The sequence below is a fragment of the Protopterus annectens genome, chromosome 8.part0 (genome assembly GCF_019279795.1).
Source record: "Protopterus annectens isolate FY-2018-M chromosome 8.part0, PAN1.0, whole genome shotgun sequence".
Lineage (NCBI taxonomy): Eukaryota > Metazoa > Chordata > Ceratodontiformes > Protopteridae > Protopterus > Protopterus annectens.
The window spans coordinates 836,768,013-836,794,897 of NC_056741.1; the positions used below are offsets into that span (position 1 = coordinate 836,768,013).

At 35.8% G+C, this 26,885-nt stretch overlaps 1 protein-coding gene across 3 annotated transcripts in view; it reads right to left on the bottom strand.

The window, feature by feature from the left end:
• Positions 1-1,739: 1,739 nt before the first annotated feature.
• LOC122809090 (class II histocompatibility antigen, B-L beta chain-like) overlaps positions 1,740-26,885 on the bottom strand; it is a 284,840-nt gene continuing 259,694 nt past the window's right edge. For 2 of the 3 annotated variants that reach the window (XM_044080318.1, XM_044080319.1), the window contains exon 6: positions 2,284-2,402. In XM_044080318.1, the coding sequence (XP_043936253.1) occupies positions 2,384-2,402 (19 nt within the window). In that variant the 3' untranslated portion in view covers positions 2,284-2,383. Of the gene's footprint in view, positions 2,403-26,885 lie in introns of all 3 variants that reach the window. The other variant, XM_044080320.1, reaches the window with a different exon arrangement.

The following is a 26,885-nucleotide window of genomic DNA, read 5'->3' on the forward strand; positions in this document are numbered from 1 at the left end:
ATAACTGTACCCTTTGGGAAGTGAACCATCCTGGCTAATTACCATGTTGATAATATGACCCTAAGAGTCGACTCAGTGGTCAGGGATCTGGGTATCTACATAGACAGTAGCCTTACCTTTGACTACCATGTAACCTCAGTGGTGAGGAAATCCTTTTATATTGCACAACTGATAAGTAAGGGCATGACATCTAAGTCCAAACGTGTCATTATCCCACTGTACTCTGCCCTTATCAGACCAGTCACAGAGTATGTACCTGACCAGGCATACGCGGCAACTAAAGAGACCTCAGAGATTGCTTACAAAAAGAATACAAGGTGTGACAACCCTGCCTTACACAGAGCACCTTAAAGCCCTTTCCCTCTATTCAGTTTCCTGTAGATTGCCAGGGGGTGATCTATGCCTGACTTACAAAGCATCTGCAAACCCACACTTATGAATCTCGTGCTTATTCATAAGTCAGACAGTATCAGAAATGCAAGGTCTAGAAACCATAATTTTGTTTGTGACTTAAACAGAACATGCTGGAGAGACAGATATGTGTCCCCGAGACTGCCCCTCCTATGGAACAGGCTTCCCATCCATGTGAAGCTGAGTTTGTCTATTACCCAGTTTAAGCACAACCTAGACCAGTGGATGAGAAATAAGAAATTTACACAGGGCCTGGCACCCATGTCCCCTATGGACAGAGGTAGCTTATAAATGCCTGGTCCTCAATGTCCTATACAGATACAAGACGTCATTATTATTTTGGAAAAATTTGGCTAGGCTTAAAAAGCCCCTCCCCCACCAGTCATTAGCCTAGTAATAATCTACGAATAAACAAGCTACTAACGATTAAATATACCCTCTTTAAATAGGCATGAGCATCTGGTAAAAAAAAAGTCACATCTGACTAACGGTCATAAAAAATGTGCCACCACGCCCAAGCAGTCCATTTATCAGGAAGTGGCAATAAACATTTGCTCTCATGAGTTATAAGAATTATGAAAGCAGAAGTGAAGTCATAGGAAAATTCTGTTATACCACAATGAAAGGAAAATTATTTTTCCTTAATTTGATGTCATTCTTTGAAAAATTAACATTGGAAATTGACAGGGAACTGACAGTATAGCAGTGTATGTAGACATTGCCGGGGCACTTAACATAACTCCCATAAGGGTATTACAGATAAACTCTTAACTAAATATTAACATCTGTATAGTTAATGGATAAATAACTGGCTGAAGGTAAGACTGCAGCACGTGCAGATAACCTCCCAGGTCTACTGAAATAATTAGTGTCACTCATAGGAACATAGGATCATAAGAGGTTACTAGGCTAATGACTCTAGGGCCCTTCCAAGCCTAGCCAAGAGTTTATCCCCAAAAAGAAACATCAGTCAGCACCTGTCACCCCTGTCAATGAGGGACACAGGTGGAACCCCTGGGACAAATTTGTGGTTTCTCATCCACTCATCAAGGTTGCACTTGAAGAGGGTCAGTGAGGTGCTCTGTTTGACGTGCATGAGAAGTCTATTCCAGAGACAGGGCAGCCTCTGGGAGACAAACCTGCATCTCCAGCAGGTTTTGTTAATTTCGCATATCAGACAATGCACAGAGAGTTAGACTTACAGATATGAAGCATCTCTAGTAGGGCAGGGTCCGAGATTGCCTTGTAGGCAAGACATAGATCACTCCTGAGCAATCTGTATGCCTCAGTGCTGGGACTGCTCTTATTCAAAATCTTTTTCCATGATGTATTAGAAATGTATTTTTTGTTTATTTATTTTCTTAAACTGAGGTTATCAAAATACACAGGCAGCTGTAAATTAGGACTGTCAACAAAGAATGCAAAATGATACAGAATGTACAGAGCAAAATAAGTACTTGTTGCAGAAATAAAAGACTCATTCCTTATGTTACCAAATGTAGGAGCAGCAAATCTTTGAAGAAAGAAAGATATGTTGAATACAAAATATCTTGTAAGCCACTAAATGAAGACGATAACAGAGTTTTTGGAGTTATCATGAACAATAACATAAGTTTTTATCAGTATGTCACAGACTTTGACTAGATAAGTGAAACATTTTATTTAGTAGCAATAAGACAATTTACTTCACAGACAGGAAATCCAAATAGCTCTAACTTTCCATCAAGTGCATGGGGGGGCGCTGAATCATTACAACAAAGCAATTTTAAGAACCGCTGGACAAGGAACTAGTAAATTAAAATAAGACTAAATCTAAAACGAAATAGAGGTTAGTAAGAAAGCAAAACAACAGTTAAAAAGGCAACAAAATTAAATAGTAGAATGGCTGCGATTCAGTAGTCCTTCAGGAGACATTCTGGAAGATATTCTGCTACCTCTATCTGCAGATGAATTCTTTGAAGATACTCCCATTTCACTTGAAGGAAGGCAGCCTGTGAAAACAAAAGTAAATCTTCATCACTTCACTTGCCGAAAGGAGTCTGTGAAAATGTGAACATCTAGAAGAAATATGATTTACATTATCCAAGGTTAGTACAGCAGCTGAAACATATTTTATTACATCGCTTTACTAATTTCATCAGAATAAAGTTGACAGACAAGTTATATAAACAGTGACATGGAATACATTGTCCATATTTTTATTCTGTTTAAACATCTGTCCAATTCTTCTACAATTTTCACTGTTGGCAGTTTTCCATACTTCAAAACTTCATGAATGTCCCAGTAGCTGTACTCTCTTGCCATAAACAAATAACTAGTTCTTTGTTCGTCCCAAAGCAAGTAAAAGTCAATTTTATTATGCTGCCTATACAAAGCAATAGCAACATCTGATATTATTAATTACTAGGCATTCTCAACGCAAATTAAAATACAGAGTAAGATATCATCTTAAAATAAGAAGTCTCGGTGTCTTAACATTATCTTGTTAAACACTTGTTTTAAAATTTGTTGAGATAGAACAGGTCTGGGTACTCTCCTACTGGGCATACTACTCATGTCCCCTGCACTCCACACTTCTCCACTTACCAGAATCAGGAACATTTCCTGTGTCATATTTACTGGTGGTAGAAGTCAAATTGCCCACGCATCCAGTGCCCATATCATAGGATACCTAAGAACATATCTGTTTTCCATAAGGAATCACTGCCAGTGCAATAGTCAAGTGTCTGATGGCAGTTATTCCATTACTTTGGGAGATCTCCCATCTCCATGTTTGTGCAGCTGGGGAGTTGGCATAGAGTTTGGAAGTTTGGGGACTTGCCTCCACCACCTTGGGGTTACGTGGGGCTTCCATGAAAAAAAGTCTTACAGTTGGAGATTTTACCCTTTTGATATTTAGGCATTTCTGTTTTGCATTTTGGTTACGCAGGTCATTGTTCAAGATATCCTAGGAGATCCCATTTTCTACATATCATCTGTCTGCATTCGACTGTCACATAAAAGTTAAGATGCAGTGATGCTGTTCCATAACTGTACTCCTCACCAACATCTGTCCCACTAGAAAATGAGTCAGGCATGTAATTTGTTCCAAGGAATATCAATAAAGTAATCAAGAATTGGTTTTTAGCTTGCTTTTATAATTATACCTAATTTTTTCAATCACAAAGGAATAATAAGAACACTTAAGGAAATTTTATGCCTATCTTTCCTCTTATCTCTGTGGTGAAAGTTGTACATAATTTAGTACTCAGGATACTTGTCTCTCATCTTGAGGTATAATGGCTGTTTATAGACACAAAAAAGCAATAAACCAATATATGCCATCCATAACAAGGTTAATAATTACACTGACACACACCAAAAACCAAGTAAAAAATGCCAGTAATACGACTGAAGAAAGAAAACTGCCACAACCTTATATTTAACGCATTTCGTCCACTTTAATGATCATGAACTTCATCAGAAATGCCATCCACACATTTTAAATCATTTAAATAACAAATGAACCGTCTCATGTGGTCTAAAAGACCAATGAAATGTATAAAACACTTAGTATATTTTTTCAAATGCAGTACATATAAGAAATTCATTGCCTTTCTTAAAAAACATACTTAAACCATCCAAATTAGAATATTTTTGGGTTTACTATTAAAATGTCGAACGGCACTACGTCGGCTGTACTATAGTCGAACACGGAAGTTCAAAAATAGTAATGTCGACATCAAAAAAACAATCTAGGAATGGTTTTAACATGGGTCGAGGTAGGTGTTCAGTATTATTCAGAACTACAAACATCTCCCCTACCTCGACCCATGTCAAAACACAGTCCTAGATTGTTTTTTTGTCGTCGACATTACTATTTTCGAACTTCCGTGTTCAACTATAGTACAGTCGATGTAGTGCCGTTCGACATTTCAATAGTAAACCATGTTTTTGTACAATAATGTACAAATTACTAAAAATGCTAAAAAATATGTGTATATGTAAATCACTATTAAAAAAATATTATTATAATTATAACCTTTCTGCTTGTAAAAAGCACTTTATGTTAATCATGTCGTTCAATCCAGAAAGCTGATCAGCATTGAATAAGATCGGCCACAAGGTTTCTTTACATTCCAAAATAACTTTAAAGTTAACAGAAAATGTGTCATCACTAACTTTTTCTAACACAAAAAATGAAAACTTTTTATAATTTGAACAAGTAATAGCGTGCTTTGCTAACACATTGGGCATATCCTTTTTTACTTATAGCCACAATGTATTCATATATATGTCTATTAAGTGTTCTTATAGATTTCCCTATATAAAAATGTTCACACGAGACACACATAGCAACATAAACCACATTTTTAGTCTTACAGGTATAGTGTCCTCTACTATGACTAATCTTATTTGCATCCTTTTTGACCTGTTGAAGATTTCATATACAGAATAATCTAAATTACCTTGACTAAATAAGTGAAATAAACAAGTGTCCAATCTCAAAAAACTTTTAGTAATATATTCTTTAGTGACAGGTTTATAACAATTTTGGTCACTCAACAAAGAATTCATTGCTATACCGTAGTCCACTGACTTCATAATAACAATGGTACCCCTTTTGTCTGCTTTCATAACACGCCAATCTTTGTTGTTGGCTAAGATATCTAATGCATAAAACATTCTAATTTGGATGGTTTAAGTATGTTTTTTTAAGAAAGGCAATGAATTTCTTATATGTACTGCATTTGAAAAAATATACTAAGTGTTTTATACATTTCATTGGTCTTTTAGATCACATGAGATGGTTCATTTATTATTTAAATGATTTAAAATGTGTGGATGGCATTTCTGATAAAGTTTATAATAATTAAAGTGGACAAAACACATTAAATATAAGGTTGTGGCAGTTTTCTTTCTTCAGTCGTATTACTGGCATTTTTTTACAAGGTTAATAATTACATACTTACACAAGACTGGGGAATATACTGGTAAACTTTTCACAGACGCTTCTGATATAAGCAGTCCACTGCTGCTGCTGTAAATGTCATCTTCTTTAATTCTCAGTACTGAAGCACTGCCACTTTTCAATACTAATTTTCATGATGCATGATCTGATAGTATAGAACATGTCACATTGTCATACCTCTGATGGCCTAAGCATACAGAGCTATCTACAAGACAGAGTGCTGAAGAGAAGGAAGAGTAAAGGGGTGGATATGGTTAATTCAGTTCCTTCGTGGATGGGTGAATGGTTTCTCAATCCCCCTTTAATAACTTGCCTGATGGAGACACAGATAACTGCAGTGAATTTCATTCGTGTGTTAATGGGGTGAAGGATGATTATCTGATAAATGACTAGATTCAGTACCTCTACATAGGCAAGAACAAACCTGGTAGGACATGGATCCTCCACAGTTAGTAACACCTATACTGAAAATAGTAAAGTTATCATTATTGGAAATATAAAATTCATACCAAACCAGAATTGGTCTCAACCCCCAGGAATCGCTTACTCAACCCTGGTGAGCATATTATGGGACTCCCAAGATCATCAGGGAAAGCTTGATAGCAAAATACCAAGCCACCAGTTCATATTCTTCACTAGATAAAGTCTTGGGGCATGAAGCAAGCTAGACTGCACAGCCTCCTCATCACCAAGAAAAGTGCTGTTTGTTTACCAAAGGCAGAAATTTCCCAGAGCAAGTACTCAGACTTCTAATGGGAGACCTCAGCCTGGTAATCTGAATCGTGATTATCCAGAGCAAGCTATTACTCAAGCAGACAGAAATGCCACCACTTAACCCCAAGCCTTTCTTCAGTCTTCTTGAACAACACAAAGTTAAACAATAGTCCATGAAGAACAAGGTAGACCATTCATGCACAGGTAAGGAACTATGTCAAGGGCAGAAGTTAAGGCCTGATTATGGGCTCCTGTTAGCCTGTTGGTACTATGGCACTACAACAGTGAAGCTTGAAAAGCAAGATAATGGTAAATATGTCCAGGGTGATCATATCATGTATTGTACAGGACCAGGTCTGAGGATTCCACTCCATGTCGGTAGACTTCACTTCATGTGATCACACCAAGTGAATGGTTCTACCACCAGATCACTAGTCAGTTAGTAACTGATAAAATGGAGCATATAGGAATAAAGCCTTTGATATAAATATAACTAATATTAATAGTCATGATGATTATTATTTCTAACACTATTATTAATGTAATTGATTTAACCAAGTATTGTTTATATTTATTAATATTAATTTTCTTTTATGTATTGCTATTTACTCTTTTTCTTTATATATATATATATATATATATATATATATATATATATATATATATATATACATATATACATATATACACACACACACACACACACACACACACACACACACACACACACACACACACACACACAGTATATATATGTGTGGCAGTATGCAACCAGGTCAAAAGAAAACATTGTTTAGTTGCTGGAATACTGAGTACAGGAAAACACAAAGGCACTGCAACACAGAGTGGAAGAAGCCATGCTCAGTTTAAAAGATTTTTTTTTCTATCTGGAGAACAAGGACATCTTGGCTATCTCTTACGCTGGTATATGTTTTAGCTTACAAAAAAATGACCAAATAACACCACTCAAAGCAAATTGCCTGCAAAGTTATATATATTAACTGGGTATTATCTCTGACTGGGACAATGCATCTATGCAACAATTTACATGTACATAGAATTTGGCAGTAACAGATTCTTTATAAACAATGACATCATCAAGGTGGAAGGGGCTTTTGAATTTAGTCAGGCCATCATTTACTTTTATGGATCCAAAAGACAAACCCAAAAGTATGTGTAAGATTAACACTAATGTGTTTGAACTAACATTGGTGGTTCTGTCTTTTCTAATGTCTAAATTGCGTTCATAAACATGGTCCCTTAATCTACCCCTCCTTTTCAAGCTACTTCCTACTGTTCTATTTTCAAGTAGTTGTTTAAAAGATCTACCTTTTCTGTAGGTAATGGTGGGTCTTGGACCAAATTTGTTTAAAAGATCTATCTTTTGGGTTTATGGTTATTCAACAGGTCAAAAAGGATGCACAAGGGAAAATCACTGATGAACATTTGACTCAACAAGAATTAAAGTGGCAAATCCTTTTGGATGCCATGCTCACTTGCACCAGTTTTAAAACTTAAGAATTATGTTATTTAGTAGAAGTCTTTTGTACAGTTATTGACTCAATAAACGAGTGGTTTCAAGCAGCAAGTAGTTTCCTTGTCATGGTTTGGTATTCCTAGTTTGTCTTTGGGATCCGTATCGGGTTTATATGTGTTAATGGGGACCACAGCTGGATAGAATGGAGAATCCAGTTACTATCAGTGAATTAACCCAACTGATACAGCAGATGAGTCAACCTTCCCACTGTTGCGGCGCCATGGGAATCAACACTGTGGCATTAATGTGAGTCAAGAGCAACTACACATCGACACAATGTAGTGGAAATGAACAATAGCATTGACATTGCAAGTCATTTTCCAGTTTTCAGACTGGAAAAATAACCAATTTTCCATTAATTTGTAAACAGAAACTGTTGTTACTAGCTCAAATTCAGCCCCTTCCTTAGCTATGCAGTTGCTTTTGTTTGAAAGTAAATTGCAAAAGTTTTGCAGTTGGAGAATGTGTATCTTAAGAACAACATTGATGCACAGATTATAACAAGGGATTTAAGAGTATGGCTTTACACCAATGGAGTTGCTGACAAACCTGAATTATTGGCTGAACTGCATAAGCTTTTTCACAGAACTGGTTTGGATATTTTACATCTGAACATTAAATACAACACTCTTGAGCTAGAGAAATTATCTACAGACTTGGATGCTTTAAACACTTCCATTAAAAATGATTTGCTATTTCCTGATTATGAAACCAATTATTTAAATACATTTGATAAAGTGGACACTGCTTGTTATCATATTTTGCAAAGGAAAGTTTCAAAACTGAGAAGGGACCTTCTGGAGTTTCAAAAAGGAAGGGCTTATCCAAACCCACCTGGTCTGCTTGCCAATCAATCTTCAGCAGCCAATCAGTACAGTAATAATCGTTCTACATCACCAAAACTTATAAATGCTTCCTTTTTGGCTACACCCGCCCCTTTAGAGGAAGTGGAACTGAGGAGATCAGAGCGAATTCAGGGCCAGCAACATCGAAATGGCCCAGGATATACTACCAAACAGACTTATTTTCAACAAGGAGAGAGACCCAAACAGTTTTAGAAACAGCGGTCATCTTGCAAACAGTCCCAGTATCGGAAATAAATGAAGGATTTGTACCAGGTACTGAATTAAACTGTGAATTTGCTTCTGTTGCTGAGTCTAAAGGGTTTAAGACTATTTTGAACTCCACTAGTGATTTTAGCATTTATAATTATTCTGTGGTGCAAGTTACTACAGCTCATGCAGATTTATTTTCTAAAGGTTTCACCTTTGTGCCTACTAGAAGGACAGATGTTTCTACCCTTATTATTGACCTTAGGTTGTTTGTACGCAAATTGAATTTAGCTATGTGGTTTAATAATACTGATTTACCATTGAAGCTTTCCTTGCACCGTTCAAGTTTGTTTAATCCACCTTTATAGCCATCTTTAGTGAATTTTGAACAAGTTTGTGAGGTGCATTTTAGGAATGTTTGTAATGACAAGTGTCATGATTACCAAGCTAATTTAACTAAACAGGAGAATGTGTTGTTAAATGAACTTACAAAAGATACAAAAATAAGAATAATGAAGCCTGATAAAGGCAGTGTCTTGGTAATAATGAATCAAACTGATTATGTTGGTGATATGCATGAAATATTATTGACTGATGATTATGAGATTTCTTCTATTAACGAAATTAACATTGCATATGGTAAAATTGATGCTTTGTTGTTTGACCTATGGATGGAAGTTTCTATTCTTAAAAAGTAATATGAATTTATGCTAAATAATAAACCTGCAGTAGCTAATATCTTTGGCATACCTAAATTACCTAAAAATATGGAAAAACCTCCATTTAGACCAATTGTGGATGCCAAAAGGTCTAAAACCTGTTTTATTGCTAGGTACTTGGATTTAGTTACTAAAACACATTTATCCAACATGCAGCAGATTTGTAAGGACTCTTGGCATTTTTTACAACTTTTAGGTGAAACTGAATATAATTCTGTTTTTTGTGACCATTGATGTATACAATTTATACACAGTCATTCCACATACCACTGGCCTTATTTGGTTTGAGAGTCAGTTGCACAAAACTGGTTCATTTAGTTCTAGCTGGGTTTATATTATGACTACTTTAATGGAAATTGTTTTAAAGTACAATTTTCTTTTCTTTGAAATCCAATATTTCAGGCAGGTGTCTGGGTTTGCCATGGGTGCAGCCTGTGCACCCATGTTTGCTAACTTGGTAATGGCTGAATGGGAAGACAATTTTATTTTTAACAGTAATTTTAACACTTGTTGAGCTTTATAAACTCGATTTTGGATGACATCTTTTTGTTGTGGACAAATTCAGAAGAACTAAATGAATTTTTGACATACATTAATAACACTGTTGAAGTTTTGTAATTCACTTGTAATTATGATTTTAATCAGATTTCCTTTTTGGATGTGTTGGTGAGTAAAAATGAAAGTGCAGCTTGTTATGTCTCCACTATTTTTCGTAAGCCCACCTTCTCATACACCTATTTGCATTATTCTAGCTGTCATCCACAGAATCAAAAGAGATCTGTGGTTATGGGCCAATTAGTCAGACTTGCTAGAATGATTTCAGAATTTGATACCTTTAAAACTGAAACTGACAAACTTATTCAAATGTTTTTGAACAGGGGTTATCCATTAGGTTTGTTATTGGATCTACAATCAGATGTAATTACCAAAAGAAGTCTGGGAGTGTATAGGCCTATTTTGGTCAGGACTGAGGAGCAAGGATCCAGCCCCTTCCCCAGAGTTAATAACAGTGTCACTCCAAGTATGAGACATTCATTTATTACTACTTATAATTTGGACAGCCCTAGAATAGCTAAAGTGTTAACTCAAAATTGGCCAGTTCTTATTTCTGATTCTTCTATATTAGCAAAATTTGGTCTGAGACCCACCATTACCTACAAAAAAGATAGATCTTTTAAACAATTACTTGAAAATAGAACAGTAGGAAGTAGCTTGAAAAGGAGGGGTGCTTTTAAATGTGGGCATTGTCCTCAGTTTAGGTATATTATTGAGGCTGTCACTTTTTGTATAAGGAGTAAAGTCTATAAAACTGTTGGACGTTACTACTGCACTAGTTCACAAGTTGTTTACCTAGCTCAGTTCAACACTCATCATCATCTTCTTTCGGCTGCTCCCGTTAGGGGTCGCCACAGCGGATCATCTGTTTCCATTTCTTCCTGTCCTCTACATCTTGCTCTGTCACACCAACCACCTGCATGTCCTCTCTCACCACATCCATAAACCTTATCTTAGGCCTTCCTCTTTTCCTGTTACCTGGTAGCTTCATCCTTCACATCTTTTTCCAAATATACTCAGCATCCCTCATTAGCACATGTCCAAGCTCAGTTCAACACTGCCCCTCATTTTATATACGCAAAACCTCCCGTAGATGAAGGAACCATGTTTATGAACACAATCTGGACATCAGAAAAGAGCAAACCACCAATGCTTTGTTCAGACACATTAGTGTTAATCCAACACATACATTTGGGTTTGTGGTTATTCAACAGGTCAAAAAGGATGCACAGGGGAAAATCATTGATGAACATTTCACTCAACAAGAATTAAAGTGGCAAATCTGTTTGGATGCCATGTCTGCACCCAGTTTAAATGATGGGTGCTCACTTGCACCAGTTTTAAAACTTAATAATTATGTTATTTAGTGGAAGGGTTCAAGATTTTATCTCCCATAATTGGTGTATGAAGTTACTGGTCCATGAAGTTTGTATTTATGAAGACCAGAAATCTCTGGGCATACATTTTTGAGGACATGCAAGTCTCGCAGGAGAATGGTATTTGGCTTAATACATAGAGACTCCATACTGGTTAGGGATGAGATATGGACTATGTGGGACATAGAGTTGAATCCTGTAGTCTGCTACCATGTGATAAGGGGTTTTGCTTATAGTAAGTTGTATATGGAGGCGTTCCAAGTCATTATCTTGCCTAATGAGTCTGGAGGCATCTTCCTACTTTTAATGCTGTGGACTTGTATGAAGAATAGGCAGTGAAGCCTTCCACTGATGGAAAGCTTTCACTGTTTTCTGACCCAGGTCTCAATGACAATGCAAATATTTACATTTCCAGGGTAAGCACTGCTTGCAGGATATGCTTTTTTAAGGTTTCTAGCATTGAGCAACTATACCATAATGTTGTCCTGATTCTGTTTAGTTATGTTGGAAACTTTAGAAGACTAACTTTGACTAAAAAGGTACTAGGGGGTGGACAAGGTTTTAACCAATATATAGAAGCCTTTGGGGGAGAGGTGCAGGCTATCCCTGCAAAGCAGTTTGGACTGTATACCTTCTCTTCCCAGGCTGATAGATATTGCATCCCCTTAAAATGACACCAGAACCTAAGCCAAATGTTATAGTCAATTATTGTTTGATCATATTGTGAAATCATTCTTGGTGATGGTAGAATACATCTCATGGCTAGGTTCATACCCGCCTCAGTCACATATTCCTAGAGCTTCAGAATGTCTTTCTTCACATTGTCCAGAGAGGTACATCTCAAGTCATTTACACCCACATGTACAATGACTTTGTCATATGTGTAGTTGTGGTGCAGGGACTTGAGTGCTTGTGTGATGTGGTGAATTCTGGCACCTGTTAGGTAACTGACTTTGACCCTCTCTTTGCACATCACTGTGTCTCACTATGGAGTTATCCATGGTGAGACTACTGAAATGTGTTTTTTTTTCCCTTATGGGCTTTTACAGTGAGTCTGTTTGACTCCTGGTTGTATGTTTCCTGGTGGGTACTGCCTGGGATGTGTGTTTTTGTGGTTCCTGAGGGTCACTGTTTCATGAGCTCCTTTTAGGACGCCTCTATGGCTTAGGTACTTCTAAAAGCCTCAACATATGTAGGTCTGTTAGGTCTGAGGTGTTTGAGATTGGACTAGTGTGGTGTTGTATGGTCTTGTGTGGTGCTAACAACCTGCTTACTATTTGTAGTGCCTTCAAGTGAGAGCTTTACCTCCAACATTATATAACTACATCTCTCACACACTGTGGTGAATTGTTTATATTATAGTTAGTTGTCTGCAAACATGAAACAATTGTTATGTTGTCGCAGGATGCACATTTCAACCAAGCTGTCTACAGATAAAATTGATAAGTGCAGATCCATGGCTCCAGTTGCTTAATTCTGTGGGGTGGAGGGAGAGTAGTGCTTAAGAAATAAAGAATTACTTGACTGAATTGTTATCTCTCTAAAAACGAGCAATGCAAACCAACACACAAAAAGGAACAAGACACATTTCACAAACCTAGTGCTTTTTGTGCAATTAATGACTATTAAGTATGTAAAATTTTCTGGAATGGGTTTTATAAAGGAAGCTATAGAGTTCTAAGTACCTCAGTCTATACTGCACAAACATAAGCAACTAATAATAACTCGGAAATACAAAAAAAAATAACTGAGCTTACTGGCCAATAGCAAATCACATAATTCAAGGTTTTACAAGGAATCAGAGGCCAAGAAATGGCTTGGTTCTTACTCTGCTCTTATTTTGCAGACACCTTAATGGTTATGGACATAAATTGGGTACAAAAATCCTCTGTTTCCAAAGGCTAGCCATACACTCCACTTATGCTATTTTGATAAAGTCATAAGAAGACTGAAACATGCATGTCCATAGCTAGCGGGGTTTGGCTTTATTGGCCTGAATTTGTCCATTAACAGACTTAAAAAGAAAAAAATCATGAGCTTTCAGAACTGCCATATAGCTGAAACACCTGATGCCCTTAAGGGTTCATTTACATATATCCCATTATCCCCTTTTACAAGAGGTTTTAAGGAATTGCACACTGAAAACTGTAGTTTGGCTAGGATTTTCTTGTAATTTTTTACTAATTGGTTTGGCTGTGTGCCGTTTGCTCTTTTATTTAGACTTTAAATACAAAAGAATGCTGACTCATATCAAAATAAATTCCAAAAATAACTGCAGAACTATTTTAGTAAGTCAGTAAGAAAAACAAAATGACTTATCCTAGATGTTTTCAGGTTGGTAGCAAGTTAAATTAGGAGTAGAACAATCAATGTGGTTGCTTACCATTGTTTTCTCCTACAGACTAAATGCATAGATGATAATAAAAATATTACATTCCTACCTACTCATATTTGTTCTGATAGCATGAATATGTGATCCAAGGAAGCAATCCCACTACACTTCTGGGAAGTCAGAAACTTAAATATAGTAATGTGTCTAGTAGCCGAATTGTAGCCTGGACATTATCCCTGTTGGATCAACTTTTGGAAATAAAATATGCCAAAAACAAAAGTAGCCCAATTTCCCAGGAAATGGCAGATATGCAAATGCATGACTGCAAAAAGTCTGAAGAGTCTAGATAACCACCTCTATAGGACTTGGCTTTCAGCTTTGCTAGACAGCAAAGCAGATACAACTATGACGAAAATATATACAAATGCTGATGGTTGCTCTTTTAGCCAGGATGGAGACAGCTATTGTGGCTTGGATGCAGTGTTGCACAAAGATAAGTCAAGCCATCTGGTCAAGTAACAGTGTAGCTGTATACATAGGAGTCCATTTCAGTTTGTATGATATTACAATATGTACAGACCAGATTCCCTTCAGCTGACTGAACTGCCAAAATGCCAACGTTATATGGCTGAGACCATATAACCAACATTTTGGAAGTTTAAACAGAATGAATGGAGACCACCACACATTGCGGAACAGGAAATTTGCCACTTTCCTAAATGTAGTGCAATCTCGTGGTTGGTATATTTAATTAGCAGGGGTGTGGGGGATGCATTAGGACTTGCCCAACTGTTTATATTTTACTTTTGAACTTCCAAAATGTCGGTTATATGGTCTCGGCCATATAACATTCAGCATTTTGGAAATTCGATCAACTGACAGGGATCCGTACAGACCATATATATCTCTCAACTGTACAGATTTTCTCAGAATGTCCAGATTTTTGCCTCATATTTTTGGTCTGTTTCTCATAAAATTGTGGTTCTCTAGCAAATCATTTGCAAATCATTGAGAATTGAAGTCAGAAAATAATGAGATACATTTGAAATTCAGACTTCGCAGTCTTCAGAAAATTTGTGTTAAAGCAAAACCTGTTGTTCTATCATCTTTCTAAGTTTCTAAGATCAATATTTAAAAATTATCCCTAATTTTGGGCCTTTGTCCCCACATTATTTATGTCTTTGTCAGATTTCTTATTCTAAGAAGTTGAGAGGTATGGTAGACTCTTTATGCTAGACATAATTTCTTTATACATTTGCCAGGCTGGACAGTAAATGCCATGCTCACCTCTAAAGGAAAAAATAAGTTATGCATGCTGAACAAATCATAGCTAAAGATCATTTAATGCAAGATCATGGCTTAATGGAGTACTAAAAAAGGGTCAAAAGTCACTTAAACGTGCAGCGAGTAGACATGGCTAGAATTGATTTAGCTGATGCTGTGTATAAGGAAGATGCCTTAAAAGGTAAAACCTGGGACTTTCCTCCAGTCCAAGAAAGGGTGCATATAATAAATTGTCCGCAAAAAGACAGTATACAAGTATACTTTGCACAGTGGCAAGCCTGATTATGGCTTGGTAAAAATGTAGCAGGAATATAAGGCTGTAGAGAAGTTTTACTGTTTTGTTCAGGATCATAGTGTAAATAAACTTGATGAAAGTGATCCACAAAATAACTGTGATCTTAAGGCCAATTATAATCAAAAAGATTTCTGTTAAAATATGGTCTCCCGGAAATCACTGCTGATACCTCACAGAGATTCCACTGGGTAGTACTTTTGGCACACACAGGGATTACACTGCAGCATGCATTCGATGAGCTGACAGGAGCCCACAGGGACAGAAGACCACATGAGACACTAAAAGAAGTAGCTTACTGGCCTTACATGTGTAGTAATGTTACGATGTTTGTGTGCAAAGATGTGTAATGTGCTGCAAATTCTAGCCAGTTTCCGTTAGACACAGGGCACCCCTGCAAACAAGAGCATAATGATACCCTACGGTGACCTCCAAACTGACTGGATTGATTCAATAAGTAGGTCTTCTACTACTTGTTAACTGTCATCTTTAAGTATACAAAATGGACTGAGTGCTTATCTGTCCCTAATAACATTACAGAAGCAATTACCTTGTTTCTAATAAACCATGTATTTACTCACTGCAGGTTACCCATGAAGATAGAATCTGACAGGGTGCCACATTTCACTAGTGAGGTAATAGAAAATCTTTGAAAGTTTTTGGGAGTGAAAATAAAATTGCATTATTATTTTTATTTATTATTTTAATCTTCTAGATTTCACCACTGGCTTCAATGGAACACTATCATTCAAACCCAAACCTCTGTGTGCTCCTAAACGTGAAATCCATTTTACTTCCATATTTTCAGTAGTATTGACTATGTCCCCCATCCTCTTGCTGACATTCTGGATGTGTAAAACCTGAAACAAGAATATATGGTCAATGTATGCTTAGCCAAAGCACTATGCAAATTGAAGGTTAAAATAATAAATAAAAATAAAAATAATAATACCACTTAAGTAAATGCTGTTCTAACATGAGAATACTCCATAAACACATGCAGGGTTTTGGGTCAATATGACAGTATTTCTTAAGCTGCTTTTAGCATAGATATCATTAAAGACAAACATTTGTTGAAATGTATGCATTAAAGTATATTTATTTACTAGGTGGACAACGTGTGCATTTATTAGGCAGAATATATGTATTCATTAAGCTGTTGAGTGTGTACTGCTTATACTTTTCTATATACATATATATATATATATATATATATATATATATAAATATATATATATATATATATATATATATATATATATATATACATATATTTATTTATTTATTTTTTTAATATATTTTTGTGTTTATAGCTTTGCACATAAGTAGTTACTAAATGAGGAAACTGAGCATATGTTTTATTCATTGACTTTTTTATGTATTTTATTTATATTTATCCACGTCCTTGTCTTTACACTTTGTGTATGTGGTTTTTAAACAGAATTTCTCTGACTTTAGCAATTAACCAAGGGCAAAATGTGTAACCATAGTAATTAACTGATTGCTGAGTGCTATATTAACTTTGAGTGGTAGGATTGGTTGTTCTTGTAATGAATTAAAGTATTTAAGTGCTGCTGCTGTTTGAATGAACTGTCTGATGAAGCAATGGTCACCACTGCGAAAGCGCTCACCATTTTGTATTAAAAAAGATTTTACTTTGTAGTAGTTCAGCTTCTTTATTCCAGTTACCTTCCTACTGGGAACCTGTGTTTCAACATTTTCAACGTTTGGGCTGGTTTGGATTTACGTTAAAAAATGATAAGCTAGTAATATATTTCAATAGGGAATGGAAGGCAAAGTGATAACAGGTTCACAGTGAGAGATAAAACCTTAAACCAAAAGTGGTGGAAAGGGTAGAGAGCTCAGGCTAAGGTACAGGGTTTGAGACTGGTTATCTCTAACCACCAGACAGATCTATCTGGGGCATTTCACACCCCCCCCCCTCAATAAATAAATAAAGAATCAGCACGGACACCTCAATAAATAAATAAAGCAGCAGCATGGACATCTCAATAAATAAATAAAGCAACAGCACAGACATCTCAATAAATAAATAAAGCAACAGCACAGACATCTCAATAAATAAATAAAGTAGCAGCACGGACACCTCAATAAATAAATAAAGCAGCAGCACAGACATCTCAATAAATAAATAAAGCAGCAGCACAGACATCTCAATAAACGAATAAAGCAGCAGCACAGACATCTCACACCTCAATAAATAAAGCAACAGCAGAGACATCTCAATAAATAAATAAAGTAGCAGCACGGACATCTCAATAAATAAAGAAAGCAGCAGCACGGACATCTCAATAAAATAAATAAAGCAGCAGCACAGACATCTCAATAAATAAATAAAGCAGCAGCATGGACATCTCAATAAATAAATAAAGCAGCAGCACAGACATCTCAATAAACGAATAAAGCAGCAGCATGGCCATCCAATAAAAGAAATAAAGCAACAGCACAGACATCTCACACCTCAATAAATAAAGCAACAGCAGAGACATCTCAATAAATAAAGAAAGCCACAGCATGGACATCTCAATAAATAAATAAAGAGCAGCACAGACATCTTAATACATAAATAAAACAGCAGCACAAACATCTCAATAAATAAATAAAGCAGCAGCATGGACATCTCAATAAATAAATAAAGCAGCAGCATAGACATCTTAATAAACAAATAAAGCAGCAGCATGGACATCTCAATAAAATAAATAAAGCTACAGCACGGACATCTTAATAAATAAATAAAGCAGCAGCACAGACATCTCAATAAATAAATAAAGCAGCAGCACGGACATCTCAATAAATAAATAAAGCAGCAGCACGGACATCTCAATAAATAAATAAAGCAACAGTACAGACATCTCAATAAATAAATAAAGCAACAGCACAGACATCTCAATAAATAAATAAAGCAACAGCACAGACATCTCAATAAATAAATAAAGCAGCAGCACGGACATCTCAGTAAATAAATAAAGCAACAGTACAGACATCTCAATAAATAAATAAAGCAGCAGCATGTACATCTCAAAAAATAAGTAAAGCAGCAGCACGGACATCTCACACCTCAATAAATAAAGCAACAGCACAGACATCTCAATAAATAAATAAAGCAACAGTACAGACATCTCAATAAATAAATAAAGCAGCAGCATGTACATCTCAAAAAATAAGTAAAGCAGCAGCACAGACATCTCACACCTCAATAAATAAAGCAACAGCACAGACATCTCAATAAATAAATAAAGCAGCAGCACAGACATCTCAATAAATAAATAAAGCAGCAGCACGGACATCTCAATAAATAAATAAAGCAGCAGCACAGACATCTCAATAAATAAATAAAGCAGCAGCACGGACATCTCAATAAATAAATAAAGCAGCAGCATGGACATCTCACACCTCAATAAATAAAGGAGCAGCAAGGACATCTCAATAAATAAATAAAGCAGCACCACAGACATCTCAATAAATAAATAAAGCAGCAGCACAGACATCTCAATAAACAAATAAAGCAGCAGCACGGACATCTCAAAAAATAAATAAAGCAGCAGCACGGACATCTCAATAAAATAAATAAAGCAGCAGCACGGACATCTCAATAAATAAATAAAGCAGCACCACGGCCATATCACACCTCAATAAATAAAGCAGCAGCACGGACATCTCAATAAATAAATAAAGCAACAGCACGGACATCTCAATAAATAAATAAAGCAGCAGCACAGACATCTCAATAAATAAATAAAGCTGCAGCATGGACATCTCACACCTCAATAAATAAAGCAGCAGCACAGACATCTCAATAAATAAATAAAGCAGCACCACAGACATCTCAATAAATACATACAGCAGCAGCACAGACATCTCAATAAATAAATAAAGTAGCAGCACGGACATCTCAATAAATAGATAAAGCAGCAACACGGACATCTCACACCTCAATAAACAAAGCAGCAGCGCAGACATCTCAATAAAATAAATAAAGCAGCAGCACGGACATCTCACACCTCAATAAATAAAGCAGCAGCACGGACATCTCAATAAATAAATAAAGCAACAGCAGAGACATCTCAATAAATAAATAAAGCAGCAGCATGGACATCTCAATAAATAAATAAAGCAGCAGCATGGACATTTCAATAAAATAAATAAAGCAGCAGCACAAACATCTCAATAAACAAATAAAGCAGCAGCACAGACATCTTAATAAATAAATAAAGCAGCAGCACGGACATCTCACACCAGAATAAATAAAGCAGCAGCACGGACATCTCACACCAGAATAAATAAAGCAACAGCACAGACATATTAATAAATAAATAAAGCAACAGCATGGACATTTCACACCTCAATAAATAAAGGAGCAGCACGGACATCTCTATATATAAATAAAGCAGCAGCATGGACATCTCAATAAATAAAAAAAGCTGCAGCACGGCCATCTCACACCTCTATAAATAAAGCAGCAGCATGGACATCTCAATAAATGAATAAAGCAGCAGCACAGACATCTCAATAAACAAATAAAGCAGCAGCACAGACATCTCAATAAATAAATAAAGCAGCAGCACAGACATCTCAATAAATAAATAAAGCAGCAGCACAGACATATCAATAAATAAATAAAGGAACAGCACAGACATCTCAATAAATAAATAAATAAAGCAGCAGCACAGACATCTCAATAAATAAAAAAAGCTGCAGCATGGACATCTCACACCTCAATAAATAAAGCAGCAGCACAGACATCTCACACCTCAATAAATAAAGCAGCAGCACAGACATCTCACACCTCAATAAATAAAGCAGCAGCACCGACATCTCAATAAATAGATAAAGCAGCAACACGGACATCTCACACCTCAATAAACAAAGCAGCAGCGCAGACATCTCAATAAATAAAAAAAGCTGCAGCACGGCCATCTCACACCTCTATAAATAAAGCAGCAGCACGGACATCTCAATAAAATAAATAAAGCAGCAGCACGGACATCTCAATAAATAAATAAAGCAGCAGCACAGACATCTCAATAAATAAATAAAGCAGCAGCACGGACACCTCAATAAATAAATAGAGCAGCAGCACGGACATCTCAATAAACAAATAAAGCAGCTGCACGGACATTTCAATAAAATAAATAAAGCAGCAGCACAGACATCTCAATAAATAAATAAAGCAGCAGCACGAACATTTCAATAAAATAAATAAAGCAGCAGCACAGACATCTCAATAAATAAAAAAAGCAGCAGCACAGACATCTCAATAAATAAATAAAGCAGCAGCACGAACATTTCAATAAAATAAATAAAGCAGCAGCACAGACATCTCAATAAATAAATAAAGCAACAGCATGGACATCTCAATAAATAAATAAAGCAGCAGCACAGACATCTCAATAAATAAATAAAGCAGCAGCATGGACATCTCAATAAATAAATAAAGCAGCAGCACAGACATCTCAATAAATAAATAAAGCAGCAGCATGGACATTTCAATAAAATAAATAAAGCAGCAGCACAGACATCTCAATAAATAAATAAAGCAACAGCATGGACATCTCAATAAATAAATAAAGCAGCAGCACAGACATCTCAATAAATAAATAAAGCAGCAGCACGGACATCTCAATAAATAAATAAAGCAGCAGCACGGACATCTCAATAAATAAATAAAGCAGCAGCACGAACATTTCAATAAATAAATAAAGCAACAGCACGGACATCTCAATAAAATAAATAAAGCAGCAGCATGGACATCTCAATAAATAAATAAAGCAGCAGCACAGACATCTCAATAAAATAAATAAAGCAGCAGCACGGACATCTCTATATATAAATAAAGCAGCAGCACGAACATCTCAATAAACAAATAAAGCAGCAGCACGGACATCTCAATAAATGAATAAAAGAGCAGCACAGACATCTCAATAAAATAAATAAAGCAGCAGCACGGACATCTCAATAAAATAAATAAAGCATCAGTACGGACATCTCAATAAATAAATAACGCAACAGCATGGACATTTCACACCTCAATAAATAAAGCAGCAGCACGGACATCTCTATAAATAAATAAAGCAGCAGCACGGACATCTCAATAAATAAATAAAGCAGCAGCATGGACATCTCAATAAAATAAATAAAGCATCAGTACGGACATCTCAATAAATAAATAACGCAACAGCATGGACATTTCACACCTCAATAAATAAAGCAGCAGCACGGACATCTCTATAAATAAATAAAGCAGCAGCACGGACATCTCAATAAACAAATAAAGCAGCACCACAGACATCTCAATAAATAAATAAAGCAGCACCACAGACATCTTAATAAACAAATAAAGCAGCAGCATGGCCATCTCACACCTAAATAAATAAAGCAGCAGCACAGACATATTAATAAATAAATAAAGCAACAGCACAGACATCTCAATAAATGAATAAAGCAACAGCATGGACATTTCACACCTCAATAAATAAAGCAGCAGCACGGACATCTCTATAAATAAATAAAGCAGCAGCACGGACATCTCAATAAACAAATAAAGCAGCACCACAGACATCTCAATAAATAAATAAAGCAGCACCACAGACATCTTAATAAACAAATAAAGCAGCAGCATGGCCATCTCACACCTAAATAAATAAAGCAGCAGCACAGACATATTAATAAATAAATAAAGCAACAGCACAGACATCTCAATAAATAAATAAAGCAGCAGCATGGCCATCTCACACCTAAATAAATAAAGTAGCAGCACAGATATCTCACACCTTAATAAATAAAGCAGCAGCACAGACATCTCAATAAATAAATAAATAAATAAAATAAATAGATGCCTACTTTATTAGACAGACTTCTATTATGTTGGTGTAGTGCATTTCCATCCTGGATATTGTATTAGACAGAGTTGAACTATGCTACACAGACGTTGTTGATGCCCTTTTTGTGTTTCTGCATGTATAATCTTATTTTTTTGCTCTTCAGCTGTACTGTAAACTACTTCTTTGTCTGATGTTACTTTGTATTTTCTTTTCCCATGATAAGACTTCCAAGAGCTCTGTTCTGGTCAACAAACGGTAACTAACTAATTAACTAAAAATAAAAAAAATGAACACGCATAGAAATCTGTCTAGTTCCAACCTCACCACCATGAGTGTTGAGGAAAAAAATAAAAAAAAACATAGAAACTAGTGATCTTAAAACTTCATTGATGAGCTCAGTCACACTAATTTTCAAAAATCATGAAACCTAGGTAGTGTTCCAAAGCAACACTACTTTATTTGTCACAGACAAGCAATTCTCACTAGCAATTTTTCATAACTTTTGCAAATTTTAATATGTGGGTGATTAAGTATATCACACACATATATAATCACACTAAGAAATGATGACAAATGCATATGGTATTGAACCCTTGAAGATATTGTCCAAATAAAATCTTCAGCCAAGTGATTTTTGTCAATACGCCACAGAGTAATTTGCATTTTGTTACATTCAGTAATCCAAATAACTGTTAGAGTAAATGTTTCAAAGTACTACCTTTACTCTGGTTTAACATTGCGTTCTGCTAACATAGCAAGTTTAAGCAGCATTGCGCAGAGTTAACCGGACTAGTGCGCACAATGGCAAAAACTTGCTAGGTTTTGCCATAGAATATGAAGAGCCATTCACAGTTACTCAGCACTTGTGTGTGATACTAAACTCTGAGCAAATGCGGAGGACAAAAAGTCAAGGCTTTATTAGGGGCCATTTCTGGCCATGTGTGTGGTGTGTTATTCTACTTTTTGACCATAGGTTCATAGGTTTATAGGTTTATACTAGGCTATCTGCCCGAGGGCATTTACAAGCCTAGCCCATCGTTTTGTGGCTTACGCCACCCCTTTAGTATGGGGAACTATACCCATTATTTTGCTGTGCCTCTGTCGAGCAGTGACACTGAGGTAATCCCTGGGGTATATCTGCGATCTCCCATCCATTGGTCAAGATTTCTCTTGAACAAGGCCAGCGAGGTGCTCTGCCTCATGTACCGATTTTGTTCCACAGCATAGGGAGTCTTTGGGTAATGAATCTATCCCTCCAGCACGTCCTATTAATAGCCGTGTAAGTTTAAGTCTCCGCCTTGTGGCTCTGATGGATCTAGATTTTTGAGGTGAAGCATATTCATCAAATCTGGGTTTGACATGGCCTTGTATGTTAGCAAAGGTCACCTCTGAGCAAGACTGAATAGAGCTGGAGTTCTTTCAGTCGGGCAGCATAGGACAGATTTTGAGACCCTTTATCCTTTTGGTGAGGAAGCCTCTCCAGCTGCTGGGTCCAGAAATGGGGTAGATAGGAAAGTGGTGAAATAGAGGGCAATTAGAGGGAAGTACAGGGGAAGCAGTTAAAGAATTTTCAGGAGGGAATTAGGAATAAATGTAACTATCACTTCTTTAACACTGTAACAAGAACATGAATAGAAAAGTGGATAAATATGAACAGTCATCCTGTACAGATGCAAATTAAGTGTGTCAAGAAGATACATATGCAAAGTGGAGAGCTATGTATGGGACAAAATCTTTTTATACAACAAGAAATAATAACATGCTGAATAACATTAAGGATGAGGTTTGCAAAAAGAACTAAGTTTTTTTCCATTACCAGATAGTCCTCAGACTACAGTTACAATGCATGCTTTGTCTGACTATGAACAAACTATGACTGTAAAGTATGGCCCTTGTACTGATATAAATTTTGTTGGCTAAACTTTAAAATTGAAAAGCATTAATTTTGTGTTTAAACTGCGTGCTTGTAACTGTAATTTATTTGGAGCTATTTATCTTGTTGACTATTTTATATTGGCAAAACTGAACATGCTCTTAAAAAATGCATGTATGATTTAAATATGCTCAGTGTTAATAATGCTTTGTTTAAACATAACAGGTTTGGCCTAATAATAAAATGTTTTATTTTTATACTGGAACAAGTTTTATCAAATCTTAGAAGGGGGACAGAAAGTAGAGTACTGGGAGCTTCTTTGGCAGCTAGCTGACCACCCACCAGTTTAAATAATAAGATTTCACTTAATTGTGTTATCAGAATGGTTGGAGGTTATTTTTTACTGGTTGTATTTTACCCTTTTAGTTATATTTAATTGCTTTCTGTATATGCTTATACTAGGTAATGCTGATTTATTGTGTTAAAGATTAGATTGTTCAACTACTAAATGTAATGTGTCCTTTATTTGTTTCATTTTAATGTTCTGATGAAGTCCTTTGGTAGGGATGAAAGATATCACCGTTTTGTTTATTAAATTATTTTACATTATTGTGTGTGTACATTTGGGTTTATGTTAAATAAATAAAGCAGCAGCACAGACATCTCAATAAATAAAGAAAACAGCAGCACAGACATCTCAATAAATAAATAAAGCAGCAGCACAGACATCTCAATAAATAAATAAAGCAGCAGCACGGACATCTCAATAAATAAATAAAGCAGCAGCATGGACATCTCAATAAATAAATAAAGCAGCAGCATGGACATCTCAATAAATAAATAAAGCAGCAGCAAGGACATCTCAATAAAATAAATAAAGCAGCAGCACAGAAATCTCAATAAATAAATAAAGCAACAGCACGGCCATCTCAATAAATAAATAAAGCAACAGCCCGGCCATCTCAATAAACAAATAAAGTAGCACCACAGACATCTTAATAAATAAATAAAGCAGCAGCATGGACATCTCACACCTTAATAAATAAAGCAGCAGCACAGACATCTCAATAAATAAATAAATAAATAAAATAAATAGATGCCTACTTTATTAGACAGACTTCTATTATGTTGGTGTAATGCATTTCCATCCTGGATATTGTATTAGACAGAGTTGAACTATGCTACACAGACTTTGTTGATGCTGTTTTTGTGTTTCTGCACGTGCAATCTTATTTTTTTTTCTCTTCAGCTGTACTGTAAACTACTTCTTTGTCTGATGTTACTTTGTATTTTCTTTTCCCATGATAAGACTTCCAAGAGCTCTGTTCTGGTCAACAAATCGTAACTAACTAATTAACTAAAAATAAAAAAAATGAACACGCATAGAAATCTGTCTAGTTCCAACCTCACCACCATGAGTGTTGAGGAAAAAAATAAAAAAAACATAGAAACTAGTGATCTTAAAACTTCATTGATGAGCTCAGTCACACTAATTTTCAAAAATCATGAAACCTAGGTAGTGTTCCAAAGCAACACTACTTTATTTGTCACAGACAAGCAATTCTCACTAGCAATTTTTCATAACTTTTGCAAATTTTAATATGTGGGTTATTAAGTATATCACACACATATATAATCACACTAAGAAATGATGACAGATGCATATGGTATTGAACCCTTGAAGATATTGTCCAAAAAAAATCTTCAGCCAAGTGATTTTTGTCAATACGTCACAGAGTCATTTGCATTTTGTTACATTCAGCAGTCCAAATAACTGTTAGAGTAAATGTTTCAAAGTACTACCTTTATTCTGGTTTAACATTACGTTCTGCTAGCATAGCAAGTTTAAGCAGCATTGCGCAGAGTTAACCGGACTAGTGCGCACAATGGCAAAAACATGCTAGGTTTTGCCATAGAATATGAAGAGCCATTCACAGTTACTCAGCACTTGTGTGTGATACTAAACTCTGAGCAAATGCGGAGGACAAAAAGTCAAGGCTTTATTAGGGGCCATTTCTGGCCATGTGTGTGGTGTGTTATTCTACTTTTTGACCAGATTAAATTTTTGAAAATGGGGTAGATAGGAAAGTGGTGAAATAGAGGGCAATTAGAGGGAAGTACAGGGGAAGCAGTTAAAGAATTTTCAGGAGGGAATTAGGAATAAACCATAACTATCCACTTCTTTAACACTGTAACAAGAACATGAATAGAAAAGTGGATAAATATGAACAATCATCACAATACAGATGGGTGCCAACAATGCAATCATGTTGTATCGGCAATTGGACCAAATTAAGTGTGTCAAGAAGATACATATGCAAAGTGGAGAGCTATGTATGGGACAAAATCTTTTTATACAACAAGCGAAATAATAACATGCTGAATAACATTAAGGATGAGGTTTGCAAAAAAAGAACTAAGTTTTTTTTTTCCATTACCAGGTATAGGTCCTCAGACTACAGTTACAATGCATGCTTTGTCCTCTGACTATGAACAAACTATGACTGTAAAGTATGGCCCTTGTTGTAATGCTATTAAGCAGGTACTGACTAATAAATGGAAGATTATAGAACATGACAGTAAGTTATATAATATATTGTGGGTGAGTCCCCAGTTTGTGTAATTCATTTAAAGGAAACGTCGCAGTAAACTACAGCAACTAATGTTATAAATGTTTCTACCAAAGAGCATAAAGGAATGCAAAAGTGTGGGTCCTGCTCACAGTGCAAGTTTATTTTTGTTGGCTAAACTTTAAAATTGAAAAGCATTAATTTTGTGTTTAAACTGCATCGTGCTTGTAACTGTAATTTATTTGGAGCTATTTATCTTGTTTTTTGTGACTTTTTGCCACTATTTTATATTGGCAAAACTGAACATGCTCTTAAAAAATGCATATATGAACGTATGTATGATTTAAATATGCTCAGTGTTAATAATGCTTTGTTTA